Genomic DNA, 24,729 nt, shown 5'->3' with positions numbered 1-24,729 from the left:
AGAAGCGCAGGAGTGACGTCGGCGGCAGTGGCGCGAGTGGGTACGCGGCCGGGTACGCGCAGGCGCCGCCAGCCGGGTACGCGCCCAACCAGTACGGCGCCGGGCAGCAGTACAGCGCGTACGGCCAGCACGCTCCAGTCGCCTCAGCGTCGGGGACCAAGCGCAAGCACGACGAGTACGAGCGGGACAACCGCGACGTGCGTCCCTCTCTCTCTCTTTGTCTCTTCCGGTCCTCCTCGTTCCCCACGAGGCCGAATCGACTGACCCCTGCTTCGCCCACCCTGCCACGCAGCGCGACCGAGAGCGACAGTCCCAGTACGCCGACAGCGATGGCCACTTTATCGTCCACGTCGGCAACACCGTCAGCGATGGGCACCACGAGTGTACGTCCTCCCCGTCCTCGCCTCCTCGTCAATGGCGCGCACCGAGACTGACGGCGCAACTTGGCCTCGCAGACGAGATCGAGCGGCTACTGGGCCAGGGCACGTTCGGCAAGGTCGTCTCGGCCAAGCGCAAGGGCGACAACAAGCGCTACGCCGTCAAGATCATGTCCGTCGTCCTCTCCCTCTCGCTCGTCGACTCTCGCCTGACCCTCTCTCGTTCGCCCGCAGCCGAGCCGTCCACAAGTACCAGGAGGCGGCCAAGACCGAGGTCAAGGTCCTCACGCTCCTCACCAAGAACGACCGGCGCAACGAGAAGTGCGTCGGCCCGCTTCCTCTTCCTCTCGCCCGTCCTGCCCCCCATCGCCTGCGGTACACTGACTCGGCCGCTTCCCTCACGCAGGAAGTGCATACCGCTCGTCAAGTACTTCGACTTTCACGGCCACACGTGCCTCGTCACGCCGCTCCTGTCGTGCTCCGTCTTCGACTTCCTCAAGGACAACAGCTACGAGCCGTTCCCGCTCAGCCACGTCCAGAGCTTCGGCCGCCAACTCTTGACGAGCCTCAAGTGTGCGTCGTCGCCCTCTCGATCCTACTCGCCCCCCGAGAACGAGCGACTGACCCTCCTCGTCGTCGTCCCGCCCGCCCGCAGACGTGCACGACAACAAGCTCATCCACACCGACCTCAAGCCCGAGAACATTCTCCTGGAGCGGATCGAGACGACGATCGTGCCGAGCCGAGTGCGTCCCATCTCTCTCGCCCTCCTCTCGTGCCCTCCCTCGCCCTGACCCGACTGCTCCCGCCCACAGAGAAACCGTCACCGCAAGATCCTCACCGACACGGGCATCCAGCTCATCGACTTTGGCAGTGCGACGTTCGAGGGCGACTACCACGCGACCGTCGTCTCGACCCGGCATTACCGCGCGCCCGAGATCATCCTCAGTGCGTCCTCTCGCTCCTCTTCTCTCGCTCCCTGCCCTCTCACTGACTCGTCCTCCTTTCTCGCGACGCAGACATGGGCTGGAGCTACCCGTGCGACATGTGGTCGATCGGCTGCATCCTCGTCGAGTTCGTCACGGGCGAGGCGCTCTTCCAGACGCACGACAACCTCGAGCACCTCGCCATGATGGAGAAGGTCTTTGGCCCCATGCCGATAGCCTATGCGACCGAGGCGCAGAAGTGCGTCTCCCTTTCTCTCTGTCTCTCTCGCCGTCGAGCCTCGTCGAGGCTCGAGCGCTGACACGCCGTCGTCGTCGCCGCCGCAGGAAGACGAGCTTGGCCCAGCAGCCGCACCCCGAGTGGTTCAAGCGCGTGCCGTCGAGCCAGCGAGCCAAGAAGGGCGAGTACACGCTGTCGTTCCCGCTACCGGCGACGCAGAAGCAGAGCGTCAAGTTTGTCAAGGGGATGCGCAAGCTCAAGGTACGTCTCCCTCTCTCCTTCCTCCTCCTCCCTCTCTCGCCACCGACTCGAGCCGACACTATCTTGCACTGTAGGACATCATCGCGCCGACCGACACGGCCGGGCAGGACTTTGCCGACCTGTGCGAGGGCCTGCTGCGGTGGGACCAGGGCCAGCGGTTGACGGTCGACGAGGCGCTCGCGCACCCGTTCTTCAAGAAGGCCATCCACGACGAGGGTAACGCTGCGCCCTAGGTGCGGCACGCGTTCCCTCGCCTCCCCCTGTCGTTCGCCCCTCGCCACGCCGTCTCGCCCGCCGCAGCCGCAGCTCGTCCTCCCTCCCCCTCCCTCGCCCCCCTGTTCTGCTCCGCCGTCATCTCTCCTCGTATCGCGCAGTCTCTATACCCCCCTTCGCGCCTCATGACCCCTCTGTCTACCGGCGCTCGTCCTCCCCCCATCTCGTCGCCGCTCGGCCGGCCTGTACACTCGTCTCCCGTCCCCCAGTCTCGGCTCCCACCTGTTCGTCTTTCGTGCAACTCTGTTCCGTTCATCGTCTTCTGCCTCGCTCTCGGTGCGAGCACGAGAGAGAGAAGGCGAGAGAGGCTCGAGCGAGGGGAACGTTTTGCACAAGTCTATCTGGAATTTCCTCTACTCGCCTCGCGCCTGCTCTCCCATCTTGCGCAGCGTCACCTCGACCGGCTCGGGCTCCCTCCCGAGAATGTCCCTGAGCGACCGAGTGACGACGGCCGTCTCGCCCCTCCTGATGCCCTCGAACGCGCTCGCCCACGGCGCGGCCCACTTGGCGCCGCCGTACGACGCGAACCCAGGGCCCATCGACGGCTGCGCGGCGTACTCTTCGACCGAGACGGGCTCGATGCGCAGGTCGGGCTGGCCCGACGCCGCGCCGAGGAGCGCGACCGTGTCGGCGAGCGAGACGGCGCGCTCGCCCGTGAGGAGGACGAGCTCGTTTGTGTACTTGGGCCGCTCGGCGTCGGCGGCGACGACGAGGTCGGCGAGGATGCGCGCGGTCGCCTCGCCGAGCTCGTCGAGCTTGGCCCACGCGACGCCGGGCACGGCGCCGTCGTGCGGGATGCGGATCGTCGGCGGCGACGAGGGCGACGAGAGCGAAAAGAAAGCCGTGTACAGCGGGAACGACTCGGTGTAGAGACCTTCGCGGACGACCTGCGAGTTGAGAGCGCGAGTCAGTGAGAGCCGGTTCGAGGAGCACGAGTGAGAGAAGGGGGGACGCACGGTGAACGCGAAAGACGGGTCCTCGGCCGCGATCTCGCGCAGGTACGCCTCGGTGCGCAAGTGCGCCTGCATGACCTGGGTCACGCTCGACGTCGACTCGGGCTCGCCGGCGAACGCGAGCGACGTGTACAGGATATGCTTGACGCCCGACGCTCGCGCCGCGATGATGGCCGCCTTGTGGCTCTGCTCGGTATGGATCTCGTCAGGGCAAGGACCGTGAGGGAAGAGAGAGAGAGAAGGGGCGCACCTCGAAGCGGTGGTCGTTCTGAATCGAAGCGTACGAGATCAAGCAGAGAGAGTCGACGCCGTCGAACGCGTGCTCGAGCGTGTCGTGGGCGTCATAGTCGGCGTGGCGGACCGTGACGCCCTTGGCGCTGTAGTCGGAGAGCTTGTGCGGGTGCCGCGCGACAAAGACGAGCGAGTTGGCGGGGACGCGGTCGACGAGGTGGGAGGCGATGGAGCCGCCCAGGGCGCCAGATGCGGGGAAGAGGGCGAGCATGGTCGGTGTTGGCGGGTGGTGGATGTGGAGGAGAGAGCAGGTCGAGTGCTCGAGGCTACGAGGTGGTCGAAACCGGCGGCTCGGACATGACGAAGCGAGTCGGCGAGGAAGAAGACTTCCGCACTCGTCGCTGACGGGTCCTGGGGGGGCTTGGCGTGTCAGCCAGACGGTTCTCGAACACATGGATGGGAGAAGGTGGACGCACAGGGTGTAGTCGAGCCGGTTCGGAGATTCCGAGTGCGAGGCGACGAGGTCGAGGCGAGGTGGGAATCACGGCGGGCCGTCGCGGGGCGCAAGCAGCTCGGCGGTGCGTGTTGCGGATGCCATGCTGGACGTAGGTGGGTGCTGGGCTGGTCCGTGCAGGGCCTGGGAAGCTGTGTGGACGAGACGAGGTGTGCCGCAGGGCGGAATGCGGGGTAGACGAGGGCGATGAGGGCTGGCGAGCTGCTCGACGCTGTTGGTGCTGAACGGCGGCCGAGTGCGCCGGTAGCGGTGGGCCAGGAGCAAGCTCGAGTGTGCAGAGCGAGGCAGGACAGAGGCAGCTGCAGCAGGCTGGAGGCAACTGAGGCGACCGACGAGCTGCTCTTGTTCTCCATCTCGCCCTCTCCCTCGACCTTGAGCCTTTCACGTGCACCAGCAGCACCCGCACATGCACGGCGCACCCGATCCGGCCCAACAACGGCCCCGACACGACGACAGCCAAGCCCGCACCTCGTCCTCGTCGTCGTTCCCCGACATGGACGACTCGGCACTCGAGGCGGCCACGCACGACATGGAACGAGACGCAGACTTGTCGGAGGGGCTTGGGACTGGCAGCGAGGGCACAAGAGCAGGCGCGCGCTCGCGAGGAGGGACCGACGACTTCGACGGGGCGGTGCACCATGCGCTCGCAACGTCCTCGCCCGCCGGCGCGTGGCGCGAGTTCCGCTCCGACTCGCCAGAGCCTTCTCCAAGAACGTTCGAGCCCCGTCGAGCCCCGACCGTCGACCTGCGCGACGGCACGGTCGTGCGCACGCTCCCGCAGCCGCCCGCAGCCGCCGCGTCTTCGTCGAGCCGGCCCGCCCTCACCCTCGACACCCAGTCGCCGTCCGCCTTTTCGACACCAGCCTACGACGCACGAGACTGGGGCGACCCCTTCCTCGTCGACGACGTCGCCCACCACCCCTCCGCCAGCCTCTTCCACGACCACTCGCCCGCACCTCGCGCCTCTCACCAGCGCGTCGACTCGCACCCCTTGTCCCTCGCCCCCTCGATCGCCACCTTCCGTACCGACGACTCGTCCTTCAGCCGCCTGCCCGACCACGACGACGGCGACGACGGCGACGAGGAAGCCCAAGCGCGCTCGCCGCTGCACCCGACCAGCTTCCCCTCGTCGCCCTCGCGCCCGTCGCCACACCGCGAGTCGCGCACGGCCGCCTTCCTCCAGGGCCTCGCCGCGTCGTCGACCAGGCGCCTGTCGCTCAGCGCGGGCGGGCGCTCGCCGAGGCCTCGCAGCAGGTCGCCCTCGCCCGGCCGCGACGACCCGGCCGCAGGGTGGCACGAGCTGTTGACGTCGGCCTCGCGGCGCACCGAGGGCGACGCGTCGGCGTCGGCGTCGGCGCTCAAGCGCCGCAGCACGCTCAGCGCGGCGGCGGCGGGCATGCGTCGCCTCGGCGTGCGCGTCGTCAACCTCGCCGACGCCGACAGCGAGGAGATGAACCAGGTCGACCTCGACGCGTCGCTGCGGCGCAGCGCGTCGCGGGCGACGGCGGCGGGCGACGGCGACGTCGAGGCGGCGGGCGATGAGGGCGAGAAGGACGAGGACGAGGACGACGAGTGGGAGAAGCGGTACGAGGCCAGGGAGGAGGAGTTTCGGCACCTGCGGGGCAAGACGCTCGGCGTGTTTGGGCCCGAGAGCTCATTGAGACGGGCATGCGCGAGGGTCCTGACGGCGAGGTGCGTCCTCCTCTCTCGACCCTCTCCCCTCCCGTCCCTCTCACCCGACCTGCGCTGAGTCTCGCACGCACAGGTGGACCGAGCCATGTATCCTCGTCATCATCGTCGTCCAAGTCGTCGTCCAGACGATCCAGGCGGCGCCCGACGTGTACGAGCACCCGCGTCCGACCAAGGGCTACTTCCACGCCTGGGAGGACTGGGCCCTGTTCGCTTGCTTCTGCCTCTACACGGTCGAGCTCGTCGGCCGCATCGTCGTCACGGGCCTCGTCATCAACCCGCCGCGACCGCCGACGCCGCCCGAGCTCTTCAAGCCCGACATTTACAGCACGCCCAAGCGCTCGCCCTCGCTCGTCACCAAGATCCAGTCGCGCCTGTCGCCTCTTCCCTCGCCGCAAGCGTCGCCTACTGCGCACCGCGCACCTCCTTTTCCTCCCTCGCCGTCGAGACGCTCGCCCGTCCCGTCGCCGGGCCGTCTCTCCCCTCTCCCGCCCTCACCGACCAACCCGTCGCACCTCCCGCCGCCGAGCTCGACCGACATCACCGCCGTCGACCAGGCCATCTACTCGACGACGACGACAAACGCCTCGTCCGTCGCGCTCATGCGCGGCGACTCGACGTCGTCGACCGTCCACGCCGGCGGCCCGAGCGGCGTCGGGCTCGGGCTCGGCTCGTCCGCCCCCTTGACGGCCGTCTACCCGCCGCACTCGGTGCGCGCCGGTCTCGCGTCAGCTTTCCCCGCCGCGACCGCACCCGCCGGCGCCAACAGCGGCGCGAGCACGCGCTCGGTCTCGTCGGACGGGTGGGGCCCGAGCCCGTTCTCGTCGGCGACGACGCCGTACGCGCTCTCGGTCAAGCGCCAGCGCGCGACGTACCAGCAGGCGTTCCTGCGCCACTCGTGGAACCGCATCGACGCTGTCGCCGTCGTCGCGTTCTGGATCTCGTTCGCGCTCGCCGTCGCCGGGCGCGAGGCGAGCGACAACCTGTGGTTCATCCGGGCGCTGAGCGTGCTCCGCGCAAGCAGGCTCCTCGCCATCACGGCGGGTACGCAGGCGCGTCTCTGCTCTCTCTGTCTCTCGATCGTGCAGCCGCAGGAGCAGAGACTTACCTTGCCTCGAACGCGCAGACGATCCTCCACTCGCTCAAGCGGGCTGCGCCGCTCCTCGTCAGGGTCGGCCTCTTTGTCGCCTTTGCCATGATCCTGTTCAGGTGTGTCCTCGTACTCGGCGCATCGTCGAGAGCGTCCCTAACGGTCTCTCTCCTCGCGCAGCATCATCGGCGTGCAGGCGTTCCGAGGCTCGTGGAGCAGGAACTGCGTGTGGGTCGGTGCGTCGCCTCGTCCTCTCTTATCCTCTCCTCGTCGACGTACCCTGATCGTCCCTGTATGTGGCAGATCCGGCCGGCGTCCTCGCCAACGTCACGATGGACCAGCCCTGCGGCAGCTACCTCACGGCGGCGGGCGAGCGCTTCTCGTACCTCACCTCGGACGGCTCTCTCGCCCCCGAGCCGCCCAAGGGCTTCACGTGTGCGGCGCCGAGCATCTGCGTCGAGACGGGCAACCCGGCCAACGGCGCATGGTCGTTCGACAACATCTTTGCGGCGCTCGTCCAGGTCGTCGTTCTCGCCTCGGCCAACACGTGGACCGACATCATGTACGCGATGATGCAGGCCGACTTGACCGTGTCCGCGCTGTACTTCATCGTCGCCGTCGTCATCCTGGACTACTTCCTCCTCAACCTCCTCGTCGCCGTCATCACGTCGACGTTCGGCGACATTCGGAGCGAGACCAAGCACAGCGCGTTCGCCAACGCCTCGGCGGTGCCGGCGCCGACTCGGTTCGACGACGACAAGAAGGCGCAGCGTCGGCTCGGCAAGACAGCGAGCGTCATCGGCACCCTGTACCGCAAGACTCGGCTCATCTGGCCCGCCCTCATCGTCGCCTCGGTCGCGCTGCAGGCCGACCGCGACTACGACATGGACCCTCGCAAGTCGACTCGATACGAGTGGATCGAGCTCGCGTTCACGCTCGCGTTCGACGTCGAGATCGCCATCCGCCTCTTTGCGTCGCTGCCCGACTGGCGCTCCTTCTTCGCCGGCAACGCCAACCGGGTCGACACGTTCCTCGCCGTCGTGACGACCTTCATCCAGCTCCCGTTCATCTTCCACTCGCCGGCGTACGCCTGGCTCACGTTCTTCCAGATCGCCCGGTTCTACCGAGTCGTCCTCGCCATTCCGCGCATGCGGCGCCTCCTCGTCCGCCTCGCCGGCACGTTCGTCGGCGTCCTCAACATGCTCCTGTTCCTCCTCCTCGTCACGTTCCTGTCGGCTCTCGTCGCCGTCCAGTTCCTGCGAGGCATCCCCGACCCGGACTCGGACGACACCGGTCAGCTCAACTACTTCCAGGTGCGTCGCCGTCCTCTGCCTCTCCCTCCTCAACTGGCAGATACTGACCAGCTCCTCCCCTACGCAGATCTACAACGCGTTCCTCGCGCAGTACCAGATCCTGTCGTCGGAGAACTGGACCGACCCGCTCAAGACGGTCCTGTCGAGCCAACGAGGCCAGGTCCAGATCGCCATCACGGCCATCTTTATCTGCGGCTGGATGCTCTTTGCCTTCTTCGTCATCGGCAACCTCTTCGTGCGTCCCCTTTCGCTCGACGCCCCTTCTCTCTCGGCGTCCCACCGCGTCGTCGTCGTCGACGCCGCCGTGGCACGGACCTCGACCTGACCGAGACTCTCCCCTTTTTTCCTCCTCCCACCTGCAGATCGCGCTCTTGAACGAGAATTGGCAGCTCGAGGAGGACGAGAAGCGTGCGCGCCAGCTCGAGGCGTACGTCACGCGCACCAACGAGCCCGGGCAGACCGTCACGGCCGGGTGGTTCAAGCGCTTCGACCCGTACACGCTCGTCACGTCGCGCCTCAAGGCTCGAGCCGAGAAGCAGAGCGAGCAAGTCCCGCACGACGAGCACGACGAGCCCGTCGAGATCCTCGACCGCATGGTTACCGCTTCGCCCGAGCCGCTCTCGAACGACGAGGACGACAAGGTGCGCGCCCCCCTCTCTCTCTCTCCTCTCGGAGCCTCGTCTTCTCGATCTGACGCTCAGCTCCACAGCCTGCATCAAGCCCGCCGCCGACGCACGCCCGCAACGTCAGCTTCGCCGAGAAGGCCAAGCGCACCCTCCCGAGCCGCCTGCAGACCGGCTTCGACAGCGTGCGGGACTACATCGCGCCACATTCGCCTCTCGACCCACCTCACGCCTACTCGCTGCCACGGTCCGTCCCTCCCTCGTCGTCGGTCTCACTCGAGTCGTCCGTCCACATACTGACTCGCCCTCGCCCCGGATCGTACAGCGGCGTCGTCGGCCATTCGCGCCAAGCCACCCTGCAGGACCTCGACCGCGTCGAGGACGTTACCGCGAGCCGGCAGCAGGCCGTGGCGCAGTACATCGTCGAGCACCCCACGTACGACCGCGCACTCGGCCTCTTCTCGCAGCGGTCGCCCGTCCGACGCGCCTGTCAAGCCCTCGTCGAGCCGGCGTACGGGGCCGAGCGCATCAACGGTCGAGCGCCGAACAAGCTGTGGCAGCGCCTGTTCCAGATCGGCATGCTCGTCGTCATCCTCGCCTCGGTCGGCGTCGCCGGCTCGGCAACGCCCCTGTACCGTCGAGACTACTACCTCGAGCACGGCGAGGTGCGCCTCACGTGGTACAACGTCGTCGAGGTCGCGACCGGCTTCTGCTTCCTCCTCGAGTTTCTCGTCAAGGTGGTGGCTGACGGTCTATTCGTCGCCCCGAACGCCTACGTCCTGTCGGTGTGGAACCTGATCGACTTCTGGGTCCTCGCGACGGTCCTCGCCAACGTCGTCATGGTCCTCATGAACGGGCCGTCGAGCAGTCGCTGGGTCCGAGCGCTCAAGGCGTTCCGGGCTCTGCGCCTCATCAACCTGTGGCCGACCATGCGCCAGACCTTCTACAACGTGCGTCCCTCTTCTCTCTCTCTTTTTAAGCACGAGCACGGACTGAGTCGTGCCCGTGGCGCTCGACCAGATCCTCATCGTCGGGCTCGGCCGCATCCTGGACGCCTCGCTCCTCGCCGTTCTCTACATCATCCCGTTCGCCGTCTGGGGTCAAAACGTGTTCGCCGGCCTGCTGTACTCCTGCAACGACGACGCCGTCACGACCAAGGTGCGTCCTGCCGTTCCTCCCAAACTCTCGAGCTCGACCTTCTCAAGTCGGATTCGCTCGCCGCCGGCACGCAGCACGCAGGTCCTGACATATCTCGTGACCCTCCTGCAGGCGCAATGCGTCGGCGAGTACCTCGTCGCCGTCACCGACGACTGGTCCTACCTCGCGCCTCGAGTCTGGGCCAACCCTTACGTGTGGAGCTTCGACTCGTTCAGGTCGGCCCTCCTCATCCTGTTCGAGATCGTGAGCCTCGAGGGGTGGATCGACGTCCTCGAGTCGCCATGAACATCGTCGGTCCCGATCGGCAGCCCGAGGAGAACGCGTCGCAGTTCTCGGGCCTCTTCTTCGTCCTGTACAACCTCGTCGGCGCCACCTTGATCCTCACGGTCTTTGTCTCGGTCATCATCGCCTCGTTCACTCGTCGGAGCGGCGACTCGCTCCTCACGACGGCGCAGCGTCAGTGGCAGGACCTCCGTCGGTACCTCGCCCGCCAAGAGCCGCAGAAGCGCCCTCGTCGCCGTCCCGAGAACGGCGCGCACTCTCTCTCACTCTTTCTCTCTCCCATCCAGGCACTGACTCTTCTCCTCGACGCAGCCGTTCGAGCCTGGTGCTACGACCGGGCCATCCACAAGCACGGCTGGTGGTCGCGAGGCCTCACGGCGCTGTACGTCCTCAACACGATCGTCCTCGCGACCCAGGCGACGACGACCGAGCGAGCAGCCGACGCGTACAGTGCGTCCAACTTTTCTTCTTGTCGCCATGCGCGAGAGAGAGCGTCACTGAGCTCGTCCGCCCTCGGCCCGCAGACTACATCTTCTTGGGCTTCACGGTCGCCTACCTCGTCGACGTCGTCGTGCGCCTCATTGGCCTCGGCCGGTCCTTCTTTCAAAACGGCTGGAACCTGTACGACCTCGTCATCATCAGCGGCACGGTCGCCACGACCCTGCCCATCGTCGCGAACGCGACCAGCTCGCAGGCCGCCATCCAGCTCCAGAAGGTCTTCCTCGTCGCGCTCGTCTTCAAGCTCGTCCAGAGGAACGATCAGCTGCATCAGCTCTTCAAGACGGCCGTGTGCGTCCCTCTTTCTGGCCCTCCTTCGAGCGCGCACTGACCCCTCTTCCACAGGGCAAGCTTGCCGGCCCTCCTCAACATCTTCACCCTCTACAGCTGCCTCTTCCTCTTCTACGCCATCTTCTACCTCGAGGTGTTCGGGCTCACGAGGTGGGAGAGCGCCGAGACGCACCTGTCGAACTACTACACGTTCGCGAACACGCTCGTCCTCCTCGCGCTCCAGTCGACCGGCGAGGGGTGGAACGAGTGCGTCCTCTCTCTCTCTCCTTCTCTCCTTCCTCGTCGTCTTAGACGATCGTGCCTGACGCTGTGCGCCTCCTCACAGGTACATGCACGACTATACGACCGAGTGGCCGTTCTGCACCTCGTCGCCCTTTTACCTGTTCGACGACTGCGGCTCGGCCGGGTGGGCGTACGCTCTCTTCATCACTTGGAACGTCCTGTCCATGTGTGCGTCCTCCTTCCACCGTCGTGAGCCGCCACTCGACGTTCCTGCTCACCCTCGGCTGCCCGTCGCACAGACCTCTTCGTCAACATTATCCTCGGTGTCGTCGTCCAGTCGTTCTCGTTCGTCTACCAGGAGCATGGCGCCGTCACCCGTGTCTCGCGAGCGCAGCTGCGTCACTACAAGTCGGTCTGGGCGCGCTGCGACCCGGAGCGTACCGGCTTCATCCAGCCCAAGGACGTCGGGCTCTTTCTGCATGTGCGTCCCGACTCGCTCTCTCCCTCTCTCTCCTCGACAGACCTGACGCCTCACCTCGTCGTCCACAGCGCCTGTCGGGCGTGTTTGAGGTCAAGATCTACCGCGACGAGTGGTCCGTCGCGAGCCTGCGCGCCGGGTCCTACCTCGAGCCGACCTACCACACGCGCTCGCCGTCGTTCCACCACTTCCTCACCGACCGGGACGCCCTATCGCTTCAACGTGTCGACCTCGACAAGCTCCGCAGCCTGTGCGCCGGGATCGACGAGGGCGAGGTCGCCGCACGCCGCCGCAACTTTGTCCACGTCTACCACGAGGCGATGCACGATGCCGAAGAGACGCTCAAGGGCATCTCGTTCACCAGGATGCTCACGTTGGTCGCGCACTACCGCCTCGTGACGGACGACAGCGCCCTGCAGTGCGTCGACCCACCTTCTCTCCTCCTCCCTCGCCCTCGTCGCCCGGCCTAACTTGATCTCTCTCTCGTCGCAGACTCGACGAGCTCGCCGAGCGCCAGCGCAAGCAGCAGCTCGTCTCGTACCTCGTCGACAACGACCGTGTGCGCTCGTTCCTGCGCATGGTCGTCCTCCGTCGCCGGTTCCTCGACCACCTCGCGACCAAGGCGCAGCAGCCTCGAGCGAGCGGCGCGCCCAACGTGCCCGTCATCAACGTCACGGTCGCAGGCGCGTCGTCGCCGTCGCCGCAGCGCTCGCCCTTGGCGCACGACGCGTCGAGCGCGTCCTCGAGCGCTCGGCCCCCTTCGCCGCCTCGGACGCCGCCGCAGCACATGGCCCGCCGCGAGCAAGACGACGACGGCGACGACCCGAGGGTGTCGGACTCGGCGGCCACGTCGCGCAGCGTGGCGGTCGACCAGAGCTCGTCGAGCAGGTCGTGAGGAGGAGGAGGAGGGCGTGTTTGGACTTTCTCGCGCTGTGCTGGTCTGTGCCCTGTGTTGTGCCGCATCTAGACTACGTCGATAGACTCTCGCTGTACTGCAACAGACACTGCGTTTCGCGTTCGAGCAGTCGGAAGCTGAGCCGGAAGCTCCGAGCCAACTCTCATCAGCGGCCGCGACTTGGGCTTGCTCTCTCGCCCTCGCACCATGCACGCCATGCTCGACCTGCAGGCGGTCGCACCTGCGCTGCTGCTGGCACTCGCTGCCGCGCTCGCCGCCCGCATCTTCGCCCCTCGCCCTTCCACCCCGCCCTCCGCCCCGACCTACGGCCCGTGGTATCTACCGCCCTTCGTGCGCGGCGCGCTCGCCGTCTACCGCCTGGGCAAGGAAGAGGACGGCTTCCTCCTTGCGGCAAGGCGCGACTACGGCACGGTCGTCTGGGTGCCGTGGCCCATGAGCCAGCACATCGTCCTCGAGACCGAGGCGATTCGCCGCGTCTACCAGGCCCCCGAGAAGGCTCTCAGCTTCGTACGTCCTCCTCTCCCTCTGTCCTTCATCGTGGGCGAGCAGCATCTCGGGCGGGCAGGCGCGCAGGAGCTGACCTTGAGCCTCTCCTCGCAGTACCCGATCCGCCGCGAGATGCAGGGCAGCGCGTTCGGCGCGTCCTTCTGGAACGACAAGTCGATCATGAACGGCCAGGTCTTCCCGGTACATGCGCGCGGTATGAAGAACCTCGCGCCGGCCCTCGAGCGCTTCATCACGGTCGTCCGCGCGCGCATCGCCGACCTCGCCGCCCAAGTCGACGCTGCAACCTCTGGCGCCGTCACGATCAAGCCGGCCGAGTGGATCGCCGACACGTACTTCGAGGCGTCGCTCGCGGGCATGTTCGGTCCTAACGTGCGCGACGCCAAGGGCGTCTCGCGCGACGAGCTGTGGCGCGCCTTCTGCGAGTTCGACAAGGCGTTCCCGATCATGGCGAGCGGCATGGTCCCAGCATGGCTCCTCGACCGCATCCCGGACGTCGTCACGGGCAAGAAGGCGCAGGGCGTGCTCGCCGACATCTTCGAGGCTTGGATCCGCGATGGTTTCGAGGGCCTCGACGAGGGCGTCATCCGCGACATGGCCGAGATCCCGCTCAAGAACGACCTCGGCGCTCACGAGGCGGGCAAGCTCCTGATCGCGTACGTCCCGAGCTCTCTCCTCAGCCATCCTTCGCAGCGAGCGGTTCCTGACTCTCTCCTCACGATCCCGCAGCGACTTCTGGGCACTTCAAGCGAATGCGCCGTACATCGGCATTCAGCTTCTCGTCTTTCTGCTGCAGGCGCCGCAGCCGTTCCGCGACGAGCTCCTTGCCGAGATCGACTCGTCCCTCGCCGTCACCGAAGACTCGCCCGGCCCCGACTTGCTCACCTTCCAGCACCTCTCTTCGACGTCGACCCTACCCTTGCTCTCGTCCTGCATCACCGAGACGCTTCGTCTCGGTACGGCGACGTTCTCGATCCGCGTCGTGCCGCAGCCGTTCGTCCTCCCGACGAGCGCAGGCGAGAAGCACCCCGAGGTCGTCATCCCTGCCGACACTCGGCTCATCTGCGCGACGAGGGTTCACCACCTCAACGACGAGGTGTGGGACCGAGCGAGCGAGTGGGACGGCAAGCGGTTTTTCGACGAGAAGGACAAGGGCGAGGAGGCGGGCCGGCGCAGCAGGCGAGCGAGGGACGTCTACGGGTTCGGCGGCGGCAACTCAAGGGTGCGTCTTCTCTTCTCTCGTCCCCTGCGTCGATCCTCGCCTGACGTCGAGCTGCGCGCAGTGCGAGGGCCAGCACTTTGCGACCGCCGAGCTCAAGGCGTTCACGTCGCTCTTCTTGTCGACGTTCGAGGTCGAGGTCGTCTCGCCGGTCGGCAAGCCCGACTTTGACGAGCTATATGAGCCGATCGAGCTTGCCGGCGTCGACAAGCCCGGTTTCAGGCCCAGGCGCATTCCCGAGCGAGGTGCGTCCTGCCCTTCTCTCTGTCTCTCTCTCTCTCTCTCGTGCCATATCCGCAAAGCCGTCCTGACCGAGTCTTGCACGCATACACACACAGTCGGGATGGGCGCGTACCAGTTCACCAACGCCGCCAACGCCGACTTTGAGCTCACGGTCCGGCGCAGGACGACGACGACGGCTTAGACGCGAGGTGGGCTCTCCTATTCGAGCGACGGCCCGGGAGCAGGAGCTCGTAGTGTCGTGCATCACAGACTTATTGCGCAGTGCGTCTTCGCGATCGCGAGAAACGAGCCTGGCTCGAGAGAGGCTGTGCCGCGGCGAGAAGCTCTCTTTCGGCTCTCGCTCGCTCGCTCGCCGGACGTCGTCTCGTGAGAGCTGCGCGAACAGACAGCGACGCAGAGTGTATACATCGTGTCGCACATGGAATAACACAGCCAGGGTATGGTCCAACGCCCGTCGCTCCGTCCTTCCTCCTCGCGCGCTCGAGCCCCTTCTCCTCTCCCTCTGCGACGCCGCTCACGACCTCGTAATGATGGTCTGACGCTTCTTCGCCCTCGCCTCGACGCCCTCGGCGGCGCCTTGCCTCGGTGCGCGACGGCGGACGGGCCCTGCGGCGTGCACGTCGCAGTACGGGAGACGGTCGACGACGAAATGGTGCGAGAGGAGGGGGACGAGGCACGAGGGGTCGGAGCAGTTGAAGCAGGGTGGGTGATCTGCGAGCATGCGATGTGTGTCAGTGCGTGCGTCCATGACAGAAGGAGAGAAAGAGAGCGAAAGAGACAGAGAGGGACGCACAACGCCCACCGTCGCCCTTGTCCTCGCCGATGAGGGACACGCACGGACCCTCGATGGGCTTGCCGCACCTCGGGTCGGCGCACAGCGACCCGTTGAGCGCGTGATAGTCCTGCATGCAGTACGGCTTGCCCGACAGGACGTAGAACTCGCCCGACGGGAACTTGGCGGCGCACGCCCAGCACGAGAAGCACGCCGGGTGGTACTTGCCCTGGATCTTGCCGTCCGACGACGTGACGGCGCCGCCCTCGATCGGGAGCGCGCACCGGCGGCACTTGGGGAGGAACCGGTCGGCGTAGCACGGGCGGCAGAAGGGCGGGCCGGCCGAGGTGCGCTTGGGCGTCGCCGAGGGCGGGATCGGGGTGCGGCAGGCGGTACAGGACAGGGGAGCGGACGAGGTCGAGGTCGAGGTGGGAGGGGGAGAAAGGGGAGAGTTGGGCGCGAGCGACGGGCTCTTGTGCGCCGTCGTCGGCGGCTCCTTGTCCCGCCGCCTCGGAGCCTGCCTCGGCGTCGCGAGCAGGTCGTCGTGGTCGTCCCGCCGCGCGCCCTCCTCGTCGTCACGCCTTCGACCCTCGAAGAGTGCCTCGAGCGTCTCCTCCCCGGCCACGTCTCCGTCCTCGCCGTCGGCCATGAGCCTCAGGTCCTCGAGGCACGCGTCGAGCCCGCCCGCCGTTCCTGCTCCTCCTCCACCGACAGTCCCGCCCGACGTCGACGCCCATCCGCCGAGCCCGGCAGGCGTCGAGCGCGATTGCGGGATCGAGTCGCTCGAGAAGCGGTCGTAGGCGAGGTACGCCGACGAGGCCGACGACGACGACTGCGACGCCGCACGTGCGAGCTGCTGCTGCTGCTGCGGCGTGGCGGCGGAAGTGCCGTTGCGAGGCAGGCTCTCCTTGCGCGAGCGCGACGAGCTCGACGGCGCGACCGACGAGGCGGGCGTGTCGAGCCCGCCGTCGGCAAAGGCGCGCTCTCGCTGCGCGGCGCTCCACTCGCTCGCCATGCTGCGCGCCGAGACAGGTGTCGGTGACGGCTGGCGGTAGAGCCCGACGCCGGGCGACAAAGGCGGGCCGGGCGAGGACGGCGCGCGGTCGCCGTCGTCGTCGGGACGGCGGCGCTGCTGCGTCTGCGGGTAGTACGGCGCGTGCCCGGGCACGGTGAGGTTGGGCGCCGAGACGCTCGTCGGGAGGGGCGCGGTCGTCGAGCGTTGTGGCGGGTGGTGCTGCGGGTGCTGGTGGTGCGGGAAACCGCCGCCGCCGATGCCGCCGGGCGCGAGACGAGGCGAGCGCGCCGAGCCGACGCCGGCCATGTTGCCCGCCGCGAGCTCGCTCGTGTCGACGAGCTGCTGGTAGCGGTCGAAGAAGCCGAGGCGGGCGCTCGTGCTGGCGCTCGGGGAGGTGGACGAGGACGTGGTGGGGAAGGAGAGCGGGGCGCTGCCCGGCGGCGACGCGTGGAGGTACTGGCCTGCGCGCTCAATACAGTCAGTCTGATGGTCCAAAGAGAAGGCGTCGGACAAAAGGAGGACGCACCAGGGCTCAGTCCCCCGTTCAAGCCTGCCCCCGCTCCCCCTCCTCGCTCGAGCTGCAGCCCGACCGGCGGCGCCCTGCGCTCATCCCTCGCCCTCGCCGCCGCGCACACGTGCCCTCCGAGGTCCTCGAGGCGGACCCATGCCGCGCACGACGAGCACTTGATGCAGGACGGCTCCGAGTCAGACGCCGACGCGGTGTGGGGGCGGTGGTGCGGGTGGTCGAGCTGGTGCGGTGCGGCGGCGTAGCCCGAGTGGCTGTATGGTGCTGGCGGGGCCGTGTTCTGGCGGTGCGCTTGCGAGGGCGGGAGGAAGCGCAGCGGCTGCGAAACCGGGGCGGAGGGCCCGGCGGGAGGAGGAGGGCGGTGGTGGTGGAGCGGCGAGGGGGAGCGGTTGTAGGCGTCGCGCTGCACGTAGTAGCTCGAGGCCATGGTGGACCTGCATGGCTCGCCTCGAGAGGGTGAGCGGCTGGTCGCGTGCGCGAGGAGGACGACAGGGACGCACCGCCTTGGCAGGGCGACAGCTCGCTCTGCAGCACGAGGGCGAGCGAGGACGCGCTCGGGAAGGCTGCTTGCACCAGTTCAGGCTCTGCCGAGCTGCTCGCGGTTGCGGTTCGACGCGACGGCCGACGTGTAGGCGGCTCGAGGGTCGGCTTGACCGATGAGGACGAGGCAGGGCCGTGAGCGAGCGGGGCGGGTGCTGACAGCGCGAGCGCTCGTCGTGTGCTCCTTGTCGAGCTGCAAGAGGTCGACGCGAGAGGCGGAGCGTCGAGCGAGGCTGAGACGACGGACAAAGCGACTCTCGCAAGTGTGGGGAGGAGGGCGGGGCAAAGCCATTCAATCGCACAGCGCTCGACGACTAACGACGAGGCAAACAGGCGCACAGGGTAACTACAACACGAGAAGGACGAAGTGGGACCGAGGCCGAGGGGTACGACAAGGGAGGACGGGCACAGACTGGGCGAGACGACGAGCGACGACGACGTTCAGATCTCGGGCGCGAGCGAGCTGAGCTCGTTGATCGAGTCGAGCGCCTTGTTGAGCCGGATCGAGTACAGCGCTGTATCGCCGGGGCAGGAGTCAGTGCGGGAAGAGGCGGGAGGGGAGAGAGAGAGAGAGCGGCGACGCACTGACTTGGTCCTTGATGCGCTTGTACGCCTTCTCGCCGCGTTCGAGCTCGGCCTGGAGCGACAGGTGCATGCTGCGGATCTGCGTGACCGGTCGCACCGAGGAGAGCAGGCGTCAAACCGCTGTACGCGCTGGAGCCCGGCCGATTTGGAGGACGGGGGGCGCACCTCGCTCTCGACCTCGGTCGCCTGGGCGTTCTTCTCGGCCGCCTCCATGTCGAGCGCCTCCTTGCGGCGCAGGTTGTCGCGGTGCGCGTCCTCGAGCGCCTTCTTGCGCTGCCGCGCCGAGTCCTTCTTGCGCTCCATCTTGTCGCGCATGCGCACGAGCTCGTCGCGCCCGTTGGCGATCCGGCGCTCGAGCAACTGTGTGCAAGCAGAACATCCTCGATGAGTCCGTGATCCTGAAGAAGAGGAGCGGCAGGCTCAAGAGAGGAGGGAAAGTCGGGGCGCACCTGGATCCGGTTCTCGAGCTCGACCTGCTCGGCCTCGAGCGCGCGCAGGTGGTCCGTGTGCTCGCCGAGGCGCAGCTCGGCCTCGCGCAGCTTGTCGACGTCCATCTGCCAGTCGTCGAGGATGCGGATGCATGCGTGGAGCTCCTGTGGGCGGGCGAGAATGGTGAGCGGCGGGAGGTCGATGCGACGACGACGACGACGAGGGGCGAGGTGGACAGCGGCGAGGGAGAGCGAGACGCACGAGAGAGTACTGGGCGAGGGCGTTGATCTTTGCCGTCGTCTGGCGCTCCTTGGCCTCGGTGTCCTTGAGCATCTCGGTCTCGCGCGCGAGCTGCTCGTGCATCTCGTCGATGCGGCCGCGCAGCTTTTCGGGGCTGCTGACGACCTGGCTCCGGAGCTCTGCGACGCCAAGCTCGAGGCGCGCGACGTCCTGGGCAATCTCGCGGCGGCGCTGAACGAGGGCGGCCATGTCGGCGCGGACCGACTCGCGCGTCTTGTTGAGCTGGAGGGCCGCCGTGCGCTTGCTGTTGAGCGCCTCGATCGACGCCTGCTCGGCGGGCTCCTCGGCCTGCATGATCTGGGCGTTGGCCGCTCGAGAGGCTCTGCGACCGAGGGGAGACAAGAGTCAGTTCCTGCTCCTCCTGCTCAGACCGAGGGGCAAGGCCGATGAGGACGGACCTCTCGTCGGCGATCTTTTCCCTCAGGACCTCGTTGTCCTCGATGAGGGCGCCCTCCTCCTGGAGGAGCTTCTCAAAGTCCTCCTCGAGCGGACGCAGGACGCGCTGGCCTTGCTCCTCGGTGAAGTAGAAGTAGTTGATGATGGCGCTCAGGACCTGGACGAGGCGTTGCGAGGTGGGCCGAGTGAGGTCGTTGAGGGTAAAGTCGTTGAGGCCGCACGAGAGCGTGAGCTGCTGGCTGTTGACCGGGTCGGGGACGAGAGAGGAGGGGTCAGCTGGATCGCGATTGAGGGAGAGGTGCAGGGGACGTACAAGGTGATCTGGAAGACTCCGATGTACATGGCGTCGCGGTAGATGTCCTGCAGGGGCCGCAAGAGGAGCGAGTGAGCGAGGTTCGAGGACCGCGACTCGACGCGGGCAGGAGGTTGAGCGAGAGAGGGGGCGGCTCACCGGGTGGTCGAGCTGGTCGAGCTGCTGGTCGGCGGCGCGGCGGACGTCCTCTGCGCCGAGGCCCAAGATGCGGTCCATCCACCACTCGTAGATGGCCTGGGTGCGGGCCGGTGTCGGGCGCAGGAGGTCGTCGAGGCTGATCTGGCAGCCAAAGTCGACGAGGGTCTGGTGCATCTCGTGGACGTCGAGGAGCGGGAACGTGCCAGACGAGGCCGGTAGAGTGTGTGCCATGGCGGGCCGGCTCGAGCTGTGGGCGGTACAATCGGGAGAGGGACGAGGGGCGACGAGGAGCAGATGAGGCCGGCGACGCGGTCTCACGTCTCGCGTCGCTCTCCAGCTCCAGCTTTGGTCTGGAGTCGCAGGCCTTCATGTGATAGACCTCCAGGTAGATCCAGAGTGCCAGTCGCCCCGACAGAGGCCGTGGTCGAGTGCCGACGGGAGTGGTCGGGCTCTTCCACGCGGTGCTCGCTGCTCTCGTGTCGACGCAGCGCGGTCCACTCGTCCTCCTTGACCGCCCACCATTCTCCACCGAGCCACGGCACCGTTCCGCTCCCTCGCCGCACCCCTCGCTCGCCTCGTCGCTCAGGTGCGCCTCCGTCCCTCGTCCCCCCTCATCTGCCCCACCTCGCTCGTCTCGCCATCGACCCTGACCTCGTGGCGACTCGCTCACCTCGCTGTTGCCCTCAGCCTACCCGCCTGTCGATTACCCGCGCACTCCTCGTCGAGCAGCACCGCACCCTCGCCCCCTCCTCAGCCCGAGCGACTCGCACGTCGCAACGCGCCTACTGCATCCACCACTCGCAGTCTCGCCTCGCCAACCTCGACTACTCGGCCACCATGTCGACCGCCACCCAGTCCCAGCAGGACGACGCCCGCCTCTCGACCGACGTCGTCCCCTCGCACTACGACCTCACGATCCGCACCGACCTCGACACCCTCACCTTTACCGGCACGGGCGAGATCACCTTTACCACCACCAAGCCCCTCGCCCACCTCACGCTCCACGCCGCCGCGCCTCTCGAGCTCGACGCCGCCGTCCTCGGGTCGACCCAGGTCAAGACTGAGAGCTCGCGCCCGGCCAAGCACCTGCGCGTGCTCGAGAAGAAGGAGCGCGTCGAGATCTCGTTCGAGGGCGGCGAGGTGCCCGCGGGTACCCACAAGGTCGGCCTCAGGTGGAAGGGCACGCTCGACGGTCCGTCTCCCCCTTTCGCGTCCTCTCGCCGCGAGCCCCTCCTCTCTGCACGCCGTACTTACATCTCGAGCCACCGACAGACTCGATGCTCGGCTACTACAAGTCGTCGTTCCCCAAGAAGGACGGCTCGGGCAAGGCGTTCTACGGCCTCACCCAGTTCGAGCCCTGTGCGTCCCGCCGCGCCCTCTCCCTTATCCTTTCCTTGCGCCCCTCACTCTGACTCTGTCCTCTCTCTCATCCTCGCAGGCCAGGCTCGTCGCGCTTTCGTGCGTCGGCCTTTTTCACCTTTCCAGGTCGACCTCGAGCGGGCGCAGCTGACTCTCCCTTCCCCAACCCGCACTCGCGCCACAGCCCGGCTTCGACGAGCCCTCGATGAAGGCGACCTACTCGGTCTCGCTCATCTCGCGTGTCGGCACCGTCTCGCTCGCCAACACCGAGGTCGTGTCGACCAAGCACCTCGGCCCCGGTGGCACCTTCCCGCGCACCGACCTCCTCGCCGACAACTTCTTCACCGCCGACACGGACAAGGAGGTCGTCGGCAAGACGGTCAAGACCGAGGGCGAGACCAAGCCGACCGAGCCGGCGTCGGCGCAGTCGGGCGACTTCAAGGGTGAGCAGCTGCACCTCGCTCGGACCCCTTTCCGGCGGCCCCACCTCTCTCTCTCCCTTTTTCGCGACACTGACTCTCCCGTGCACGTGCACCGCAGACGACTGGGAGATCACGTCGTTCGCCAAGACGCCCAAGGTGTCGTCCTACCTCGTCGCGTGGGCCAACGGCGAGTTCGAGTGCGTCGCCCCGCTCTTCCTCTCTCTCGCTTCGACCGGAGCGCACCCTTCTCCTGCGCCCATGGTCGTGTGATGCGACGGACAGCGACACTAACGCCGTCCGTCCTCGTCCCGCAGGCACGTCGAGTCGTCGTTCACCTCGCCGCTCTCGGGCCGCAAGGTGCCCCTGCGCGTGTACGCGACGCACGACCACATCGCCCAGGCGGGCCTCACGCTCGAGACGACGGCCAAGATCCTGCCCATCTACGAGGAGGTGCGTCGGCGCCTTGTCCTCCCTCCCTCCCTCCCTCTCCCCGTCTCGCTCTGTCGCGAGGACCGCGACCAGGTATTGACGACGACGTTCTGCCCACAGATCTTCGACATCGAGTACCCGCTCGCCAAGCTCGACACGCTCGTCGCGAGCGACTTTGACGCAGTAAATCGCGCCCTCTCCTCCCTCGTCCCTCTCGGCCGTCGCCTCGCGAGTCGGGTCAACTCGTCGCAGAGCACGTCACTGACTCTCCTCCTTTCGTCCCTCCCTGCAGGGCGCGATGGAGAACTGGGGCCTGTGCGTGTCATTTCTTTCTCTCCTCTTGTTCCCCGCCCGCCGCTCAGGCCTCGAGTCGAGCCCGCCTGACTTTGGCCTCTCCTCCCTTCCCTCGACTCGCCTTGGCCTCCTCTCGCTCGGGCCGCCTCTCTCCTCCCTCGACCCACCCCGTCCTCACTCGCAGCATCACGGGCCGCACGTCGTACTACCTGTGGGACGCCAAGAACTCGGGCCTGCAGGCCAAGAAGGGCGTCGTCACGGTCCAGTCGCACGAGGTGGCGCACCAGTGGTTCGGCAACATCACGACGATGGAGTGGTGGGACAACTTGTGGCTCAAGTGCGTCCCCGAGCTCTGCCCCTCCTCGACGTTGTCGACGTCGCCCACGACCGCCGGCGCCCGAGCCTCACTGACTCGCTCTCCTCCTCTGCAGCGAGTCGTTCGCGACCCTCATGGGCGAGGTCGTCATCCCCGACCGCATCGAGCCGACCTGGAAGGTCCACTCGGCATAAAACTTAAAACCTTAGAGGCTATTTAAGTTGCTGATTTATATTAATTTTATTGTTCAAACATGAGAGCTTAGTACGTGAGGCCGACGTGCAGCAGATCTTTGACGCCCTGACCTACTCCAAGGGCGCGAGCTGCCTCAAGATGCTGTCCAACTTTGTCGGCGAGGACAAGTTCCTCAAGGGCGTGTCGATCTACCTCAAGCGCCACCTGTACGCCAACGCGCGCACCGAGGACCTCATGAAGGGCATCAGCGAGGCGGCCGGCATCGATGCCGGCGGCATGATGAAGAATTGGCTCGGCCAGACCGGGTTCCCGCTCATCTCGGTCGAGGAGACGTCCAAGGGCCTCAAGGTCCGCCAGAACCGCTTCCTCAGCACCGGCGACGCCAAGGTGCGCCCCTCTTTCTCCTGGTCCCGGCGTGCGGCCCGTTGCGCAAAGGACGAGCCGCTGACTTTCCTTCGTCCCCCTGCTCGCCGCCGCCGCCGCAGCCCGAGGAGGACAAGACGATCTGGCAGGTGCCTCTGCAGCTCCTCGTCGTCGACACCAAGACGGGTGACAAGAAGGTCCACTCGGACATCGTCCTCACCGAGCGCGAGATGACGATCGACCTGCCCGAGGTCGAGGGCAAGACCTACAAGCTCAACGCCGAGACGTGCGGTGTCTGTGCGTCCCTCGCCCTCTGTCTTTCTCTCTCCCTTTCCTATTGTCGAGAGCCGAGACTGATGAGCTCTCCGGCCGTCACGCAGACCGCACCCTGTACTCGGTCGAGCGCCTGTCCAAGATCGGCGAGGAGGCCGGCAAGGCCAGCAAGTCGGCCTTCTCGCTCAACGACCGCATGGGCCTCGTCCAGGACGCGAGCGTCCTCGCGTCGAGCGGCTACGCTCGGACGAGCGGCGCGCTCGAGCTCGTCAGCAAGCTCAAGGGCGAGACGGAGAACCTCGGTGCGTCCTGCTGTCCTCCCCTTTCTCGTCCTGCCTCGTCGCGCTCCCGGGCACACTCACTGACAGTCGCACTCTAATACGCTCGCAGTCTGGCAGGAGATCGGCGGCGCCCTCGGCTCGATCTCGTCGACCTGGTGGGAGCAGCCCAAGGAGGTGCGGGACGCGTTCAACAAGTTCCGCCGCGACCTCTTCAAGCCCGTCGTCGACCGCCTCGGCTTCGAGTACGCCGACAGCGACGACGTTGACACGGTCGAGCTGCGCACGCTCGCGATCGCGACGGCGGCCGTCACGGGCGACGAGGCGACGCTCGCCGAGTACAAGCGCCGGTTCGGCCTTTTTGTCGACAAGGACGACGACTCGCAGATCCCGGGCGACCTCAAGGACAGCATCTACGCCCAGAGCGTGCGGTTCGGCGGCGCGACCGAGTACGAGAAGGTGCTCGACGTTTACCGCAACCCGAAGACGCCGGCGCACCGCACGAGCGCCATCATGGCCCTGTGCGCGCCCGAGGACGAGGCGCTCCTCGACCGCACGTTCGGCCTGCTCCTGTCGGGCGAGGTGAAGAACCAGGACATGGGCTCGTTCATCGCGAGCCTCGGCCGCAACCGCGTCTCGAAGCGCAAGACGTGGGAGTGGTTCAAGGCCAACTACGACGAGCTCATGGTCCGCTTCAAGGGCAAGTGAGTCGGACCGCTCCCTCCTTTCTGCCCTTCCCTGTCGTCGCCGGCGTCATCGCCAGAGCGCGAGCTCACCCTTCCTCGACCCATCTTCCTCTCCCTCTCTCCACCTCCCCTCGCGCGCGCCGTCCCTCACTTGCCACAGCTTCTCGGTCGGCAACATCATCAAGTACTCGTTCTTCTCGCTGTCGTCGACCTCGGACGCCAAGGACGTCGAGGCCTTCTTCGCCGACAAGGACACGACCGCGTTCGGCCAGCCGCTCAGCCAGGGCCTCGACTCGGTGCGGTCCAAGGCGGCGTGGCTCGAGCGCGACGCAGGAGACGTCGAGGCGTGGCTCAAGACGAAGCAGTTCCTGTGAGCGTGCAGGCTCGGGCGCTGTCGGAGGTCGAAGAGCAGGACGAGGGCTCGGTCGCTAGCAACTGGGTGGAATCGCAAAGCTTTCTTTCGTGTTGCAGTGTCTGTCTTGTTCTCGGCTTCAATGCGCGAGAGGTCGCAAGCTCGCAATGAGAGTTGGGCAAGCAGCGCAAGCTCGTCGAGCTGCCCGCGAGCGGTGAGGAGGAGGAGAGGAGGAGAGCGCGCTCCCTCGGCCCACGCTGGACCGAATGGCTGCTTCAGCCGCACTGGAGTGTCCTCAGGAGAGACTGCGCATCCTCAAGGCGGCCAAGCACGAGCGAGGTGCGAGCGGTGCGGCCCGCGCTTTTCATCACCTTGCTCAACTCTCCCTCCTCCTCCTGCTCTCACCACCGTCTCGGCTCCAGTGCTCGCCAGCTGAGCCTCTCGAGCTCCG

The 24,729-nt window shown here is 67.0% G+C and overlaps 7 protein-coding genes across 7 annotated transcripts; 4 read left to right on the top strand and 3 right to left on the bottom strand.

Annotated features, from left to right (window-relative positions):
• Positions 1–466: 466 nt before the first annotated feature.
• RHOBADRAFT_13038 (uncharacterized protein) lies at positions 467–2,033 on the top strand (the record flags this gene model as incomplete). Its single annotated transcript, XM_018412121.1, has 8 exons — positions 467–549; positions 612–698; positions 784–950; positions 1,033–1,121; positions 1,191–1,323; positions 1,395–1,564; positions 1,717–1,800; positions 1,875–2,033. Coding segments are annotated over 8 exons (972 nt in total), but the record flags the coding sequence as incomplete, so codon positions are not given.
• Positions 2,034–2,387: 354 nt separating this feature from the next.
• On the bottom strand, positions 2,388–3,528 carry RHOBADRAFT_48198 (uncharacterized protein; the record flags this gene model as incomplete). Its single annotated transcript, XM_018415110.1, has 3 exons — positions 2,388–2,960; positions 3,030–3,212; positions 3,277–3,528. 3 exons carry the CDS (start codon positions 3,526–3,528, stop codon positions 2,427–2,429), a joined length of 969 nt encoding a protein of 322 aa, XP_018272342.1. The 3' UTR covers positions 2,388–2,426.
• A 649-nt stretch (positions 3,529–4,177) lies between these two features.
• Positions 4,178–12,310, top strand: RHOBADRAFT_52318 (uncharacterized protein; the record flags this gene model as incomplete). The annotated part of the gene is made up of 19 exons (XM_018416281.1): positions 4,178–5,463; positions 5,537–6,504; positions 6,549–6,669; positions 6,731–6,786; positions 6,854–7,863; positions 7,931–8,098; positions 8,226–8,504; positions 8,573–8,733; positions 8,812–9,436; positions 9,507–9,644; positions 9,756–9,887; positions 9,953–10,157; positions 10,239–10,376; positions 10,451–10,715; positions 10,770–10,961; positions 11,041–11,165; positions 11,237–11,418; positions 11,487–11,833; positions 11,908–12,310. The coding sequence occupies 19 exons, from the start codon at positions 4,178–4,180 to the stop codon at positions 12,308–12,310; spliced, it is 6,801 nt and encodes a 2,266-aa protein (XP_018272341.1).
• A 207-nt stretch (positions 12,311–12,517) lies between these two features.
• RHOBADRAFT_52317 (uncharacterized protein) lies at positions 12,518–14,563 on the top strand (the record flags this gene model as incomplete). Its single annotated transcript, XM_018416280.1, has 5 exons — positions 12,518–12,838; positions 12,932–13,491; positions 13,565–14,057; positions 14,119–14,299; positions 14,393–14,563. The coding sequence occupies 5 exons, from the start codon at positions 12,518–12,520 to the stop codon at positions 14,476–14,478; spliced, it is 1,641 nt and encodes a 546-aa protein (XP_018272340.1). The 3' UTR covers positions 14,479–14,563.
• Positions 14,564–14,681: 118 nt separating this feature from the next.
• On the bottom strand, positions 14,682–17,037 carry RHOBADRAFT_52316 (uncharacterized protein; the record flags this gene model as incomplete). Its single annotated transcript, XM_018416279.1, has 3 exons — positions 14,682–15,008; positions 15,091–16,545; positions 16,611–17,037. 3 exons carry the CDS (start codon positions 17,035–17,037, stop codon positions 14,812–14,814), a joined length of 2,079 nt encoding a protein of 692 aa, XP_018272339.1. The 3' UTR covers positions 14,682–14,811.
• Positions 17,038–17,591: 554 nt separating this feature from the next.
• RHOBADRAFT_21633 (uncharacterized protein) lies at positions 17,592–19,542 on the bottom strand (the record flags this gene model as incomplete). The annotated part of the gene is made up of 8 exons (XM_018412553.1): positions 17,592–17,665; positions 17,736–17,814; positions 17,901–18,095; positions 18,185–18,328; positions 18,426–18,786; positions 18,863–19,099; positions 19,174–19,220; positions 19,312–19,542. 8 exons carry the CDS (start codon positions 19,540–19,542, stop codon positions 17,592–17,594), a joined length of 1,368 nt encoding a protein of 455 aa, XP_018272338.1.
• Positions 19,543–20,148: 606 nt separating this feature from the next.
• RHOBADRAFT_52315 (uncharacterized protein) lies at positions 20,149–24,393 on the top strand (the record flags this gene model as incomplete). The annotated part of the gene is made up of 15 exons (XM_018416278.1): positions 20,149–20,503; positions 20,584–20,670; positions 20,750–20,769; positions 20,855–21,113; positions 21,211–21,289; positions 21,407–21,542; positions 21,642–21,704; positions 21,814–21,836; positions 22,000–22,152; positions 22,247–22,310; positions 22,417–22,713; positions 22,812–22,986; positions 23,070–23,264; positions 23,353–23,944; positions 24,087–24,393. 15 exons carry the CDS (start codon positions 20,149–20,151, stop codon positions 24,298–24,300), a joined length of 2,712 nt encoding a protein of 903 aa, XP_018272337.1. The 3' UTR covers positions 24,301–24,393.
• Positions 24,394–24,729: the final 336 nt, after the last annotated feature.

This window comes from Rhodotorula graminis, assembly GCF_001329695.1.
Source record: "Rhodotorula graminis WP1 unplaced genomic scaffold RHOBAscaffold_4, whole genome shotgun sequence".
NCBI classification, from domain to species: domain Eukaryota; kingdom Fungi; phylum Basidiomycota; class Microbotryomycetes; order Sporidiobolales; family Sporidiobolaceae; genus Rhodotorula; species Rhodotorula graminis.
The sequence above is the reverse complement of the archived record's forward strand: the minus strand, read 5'-3'. Positions and strand labels throughout refer to the sequence as shown.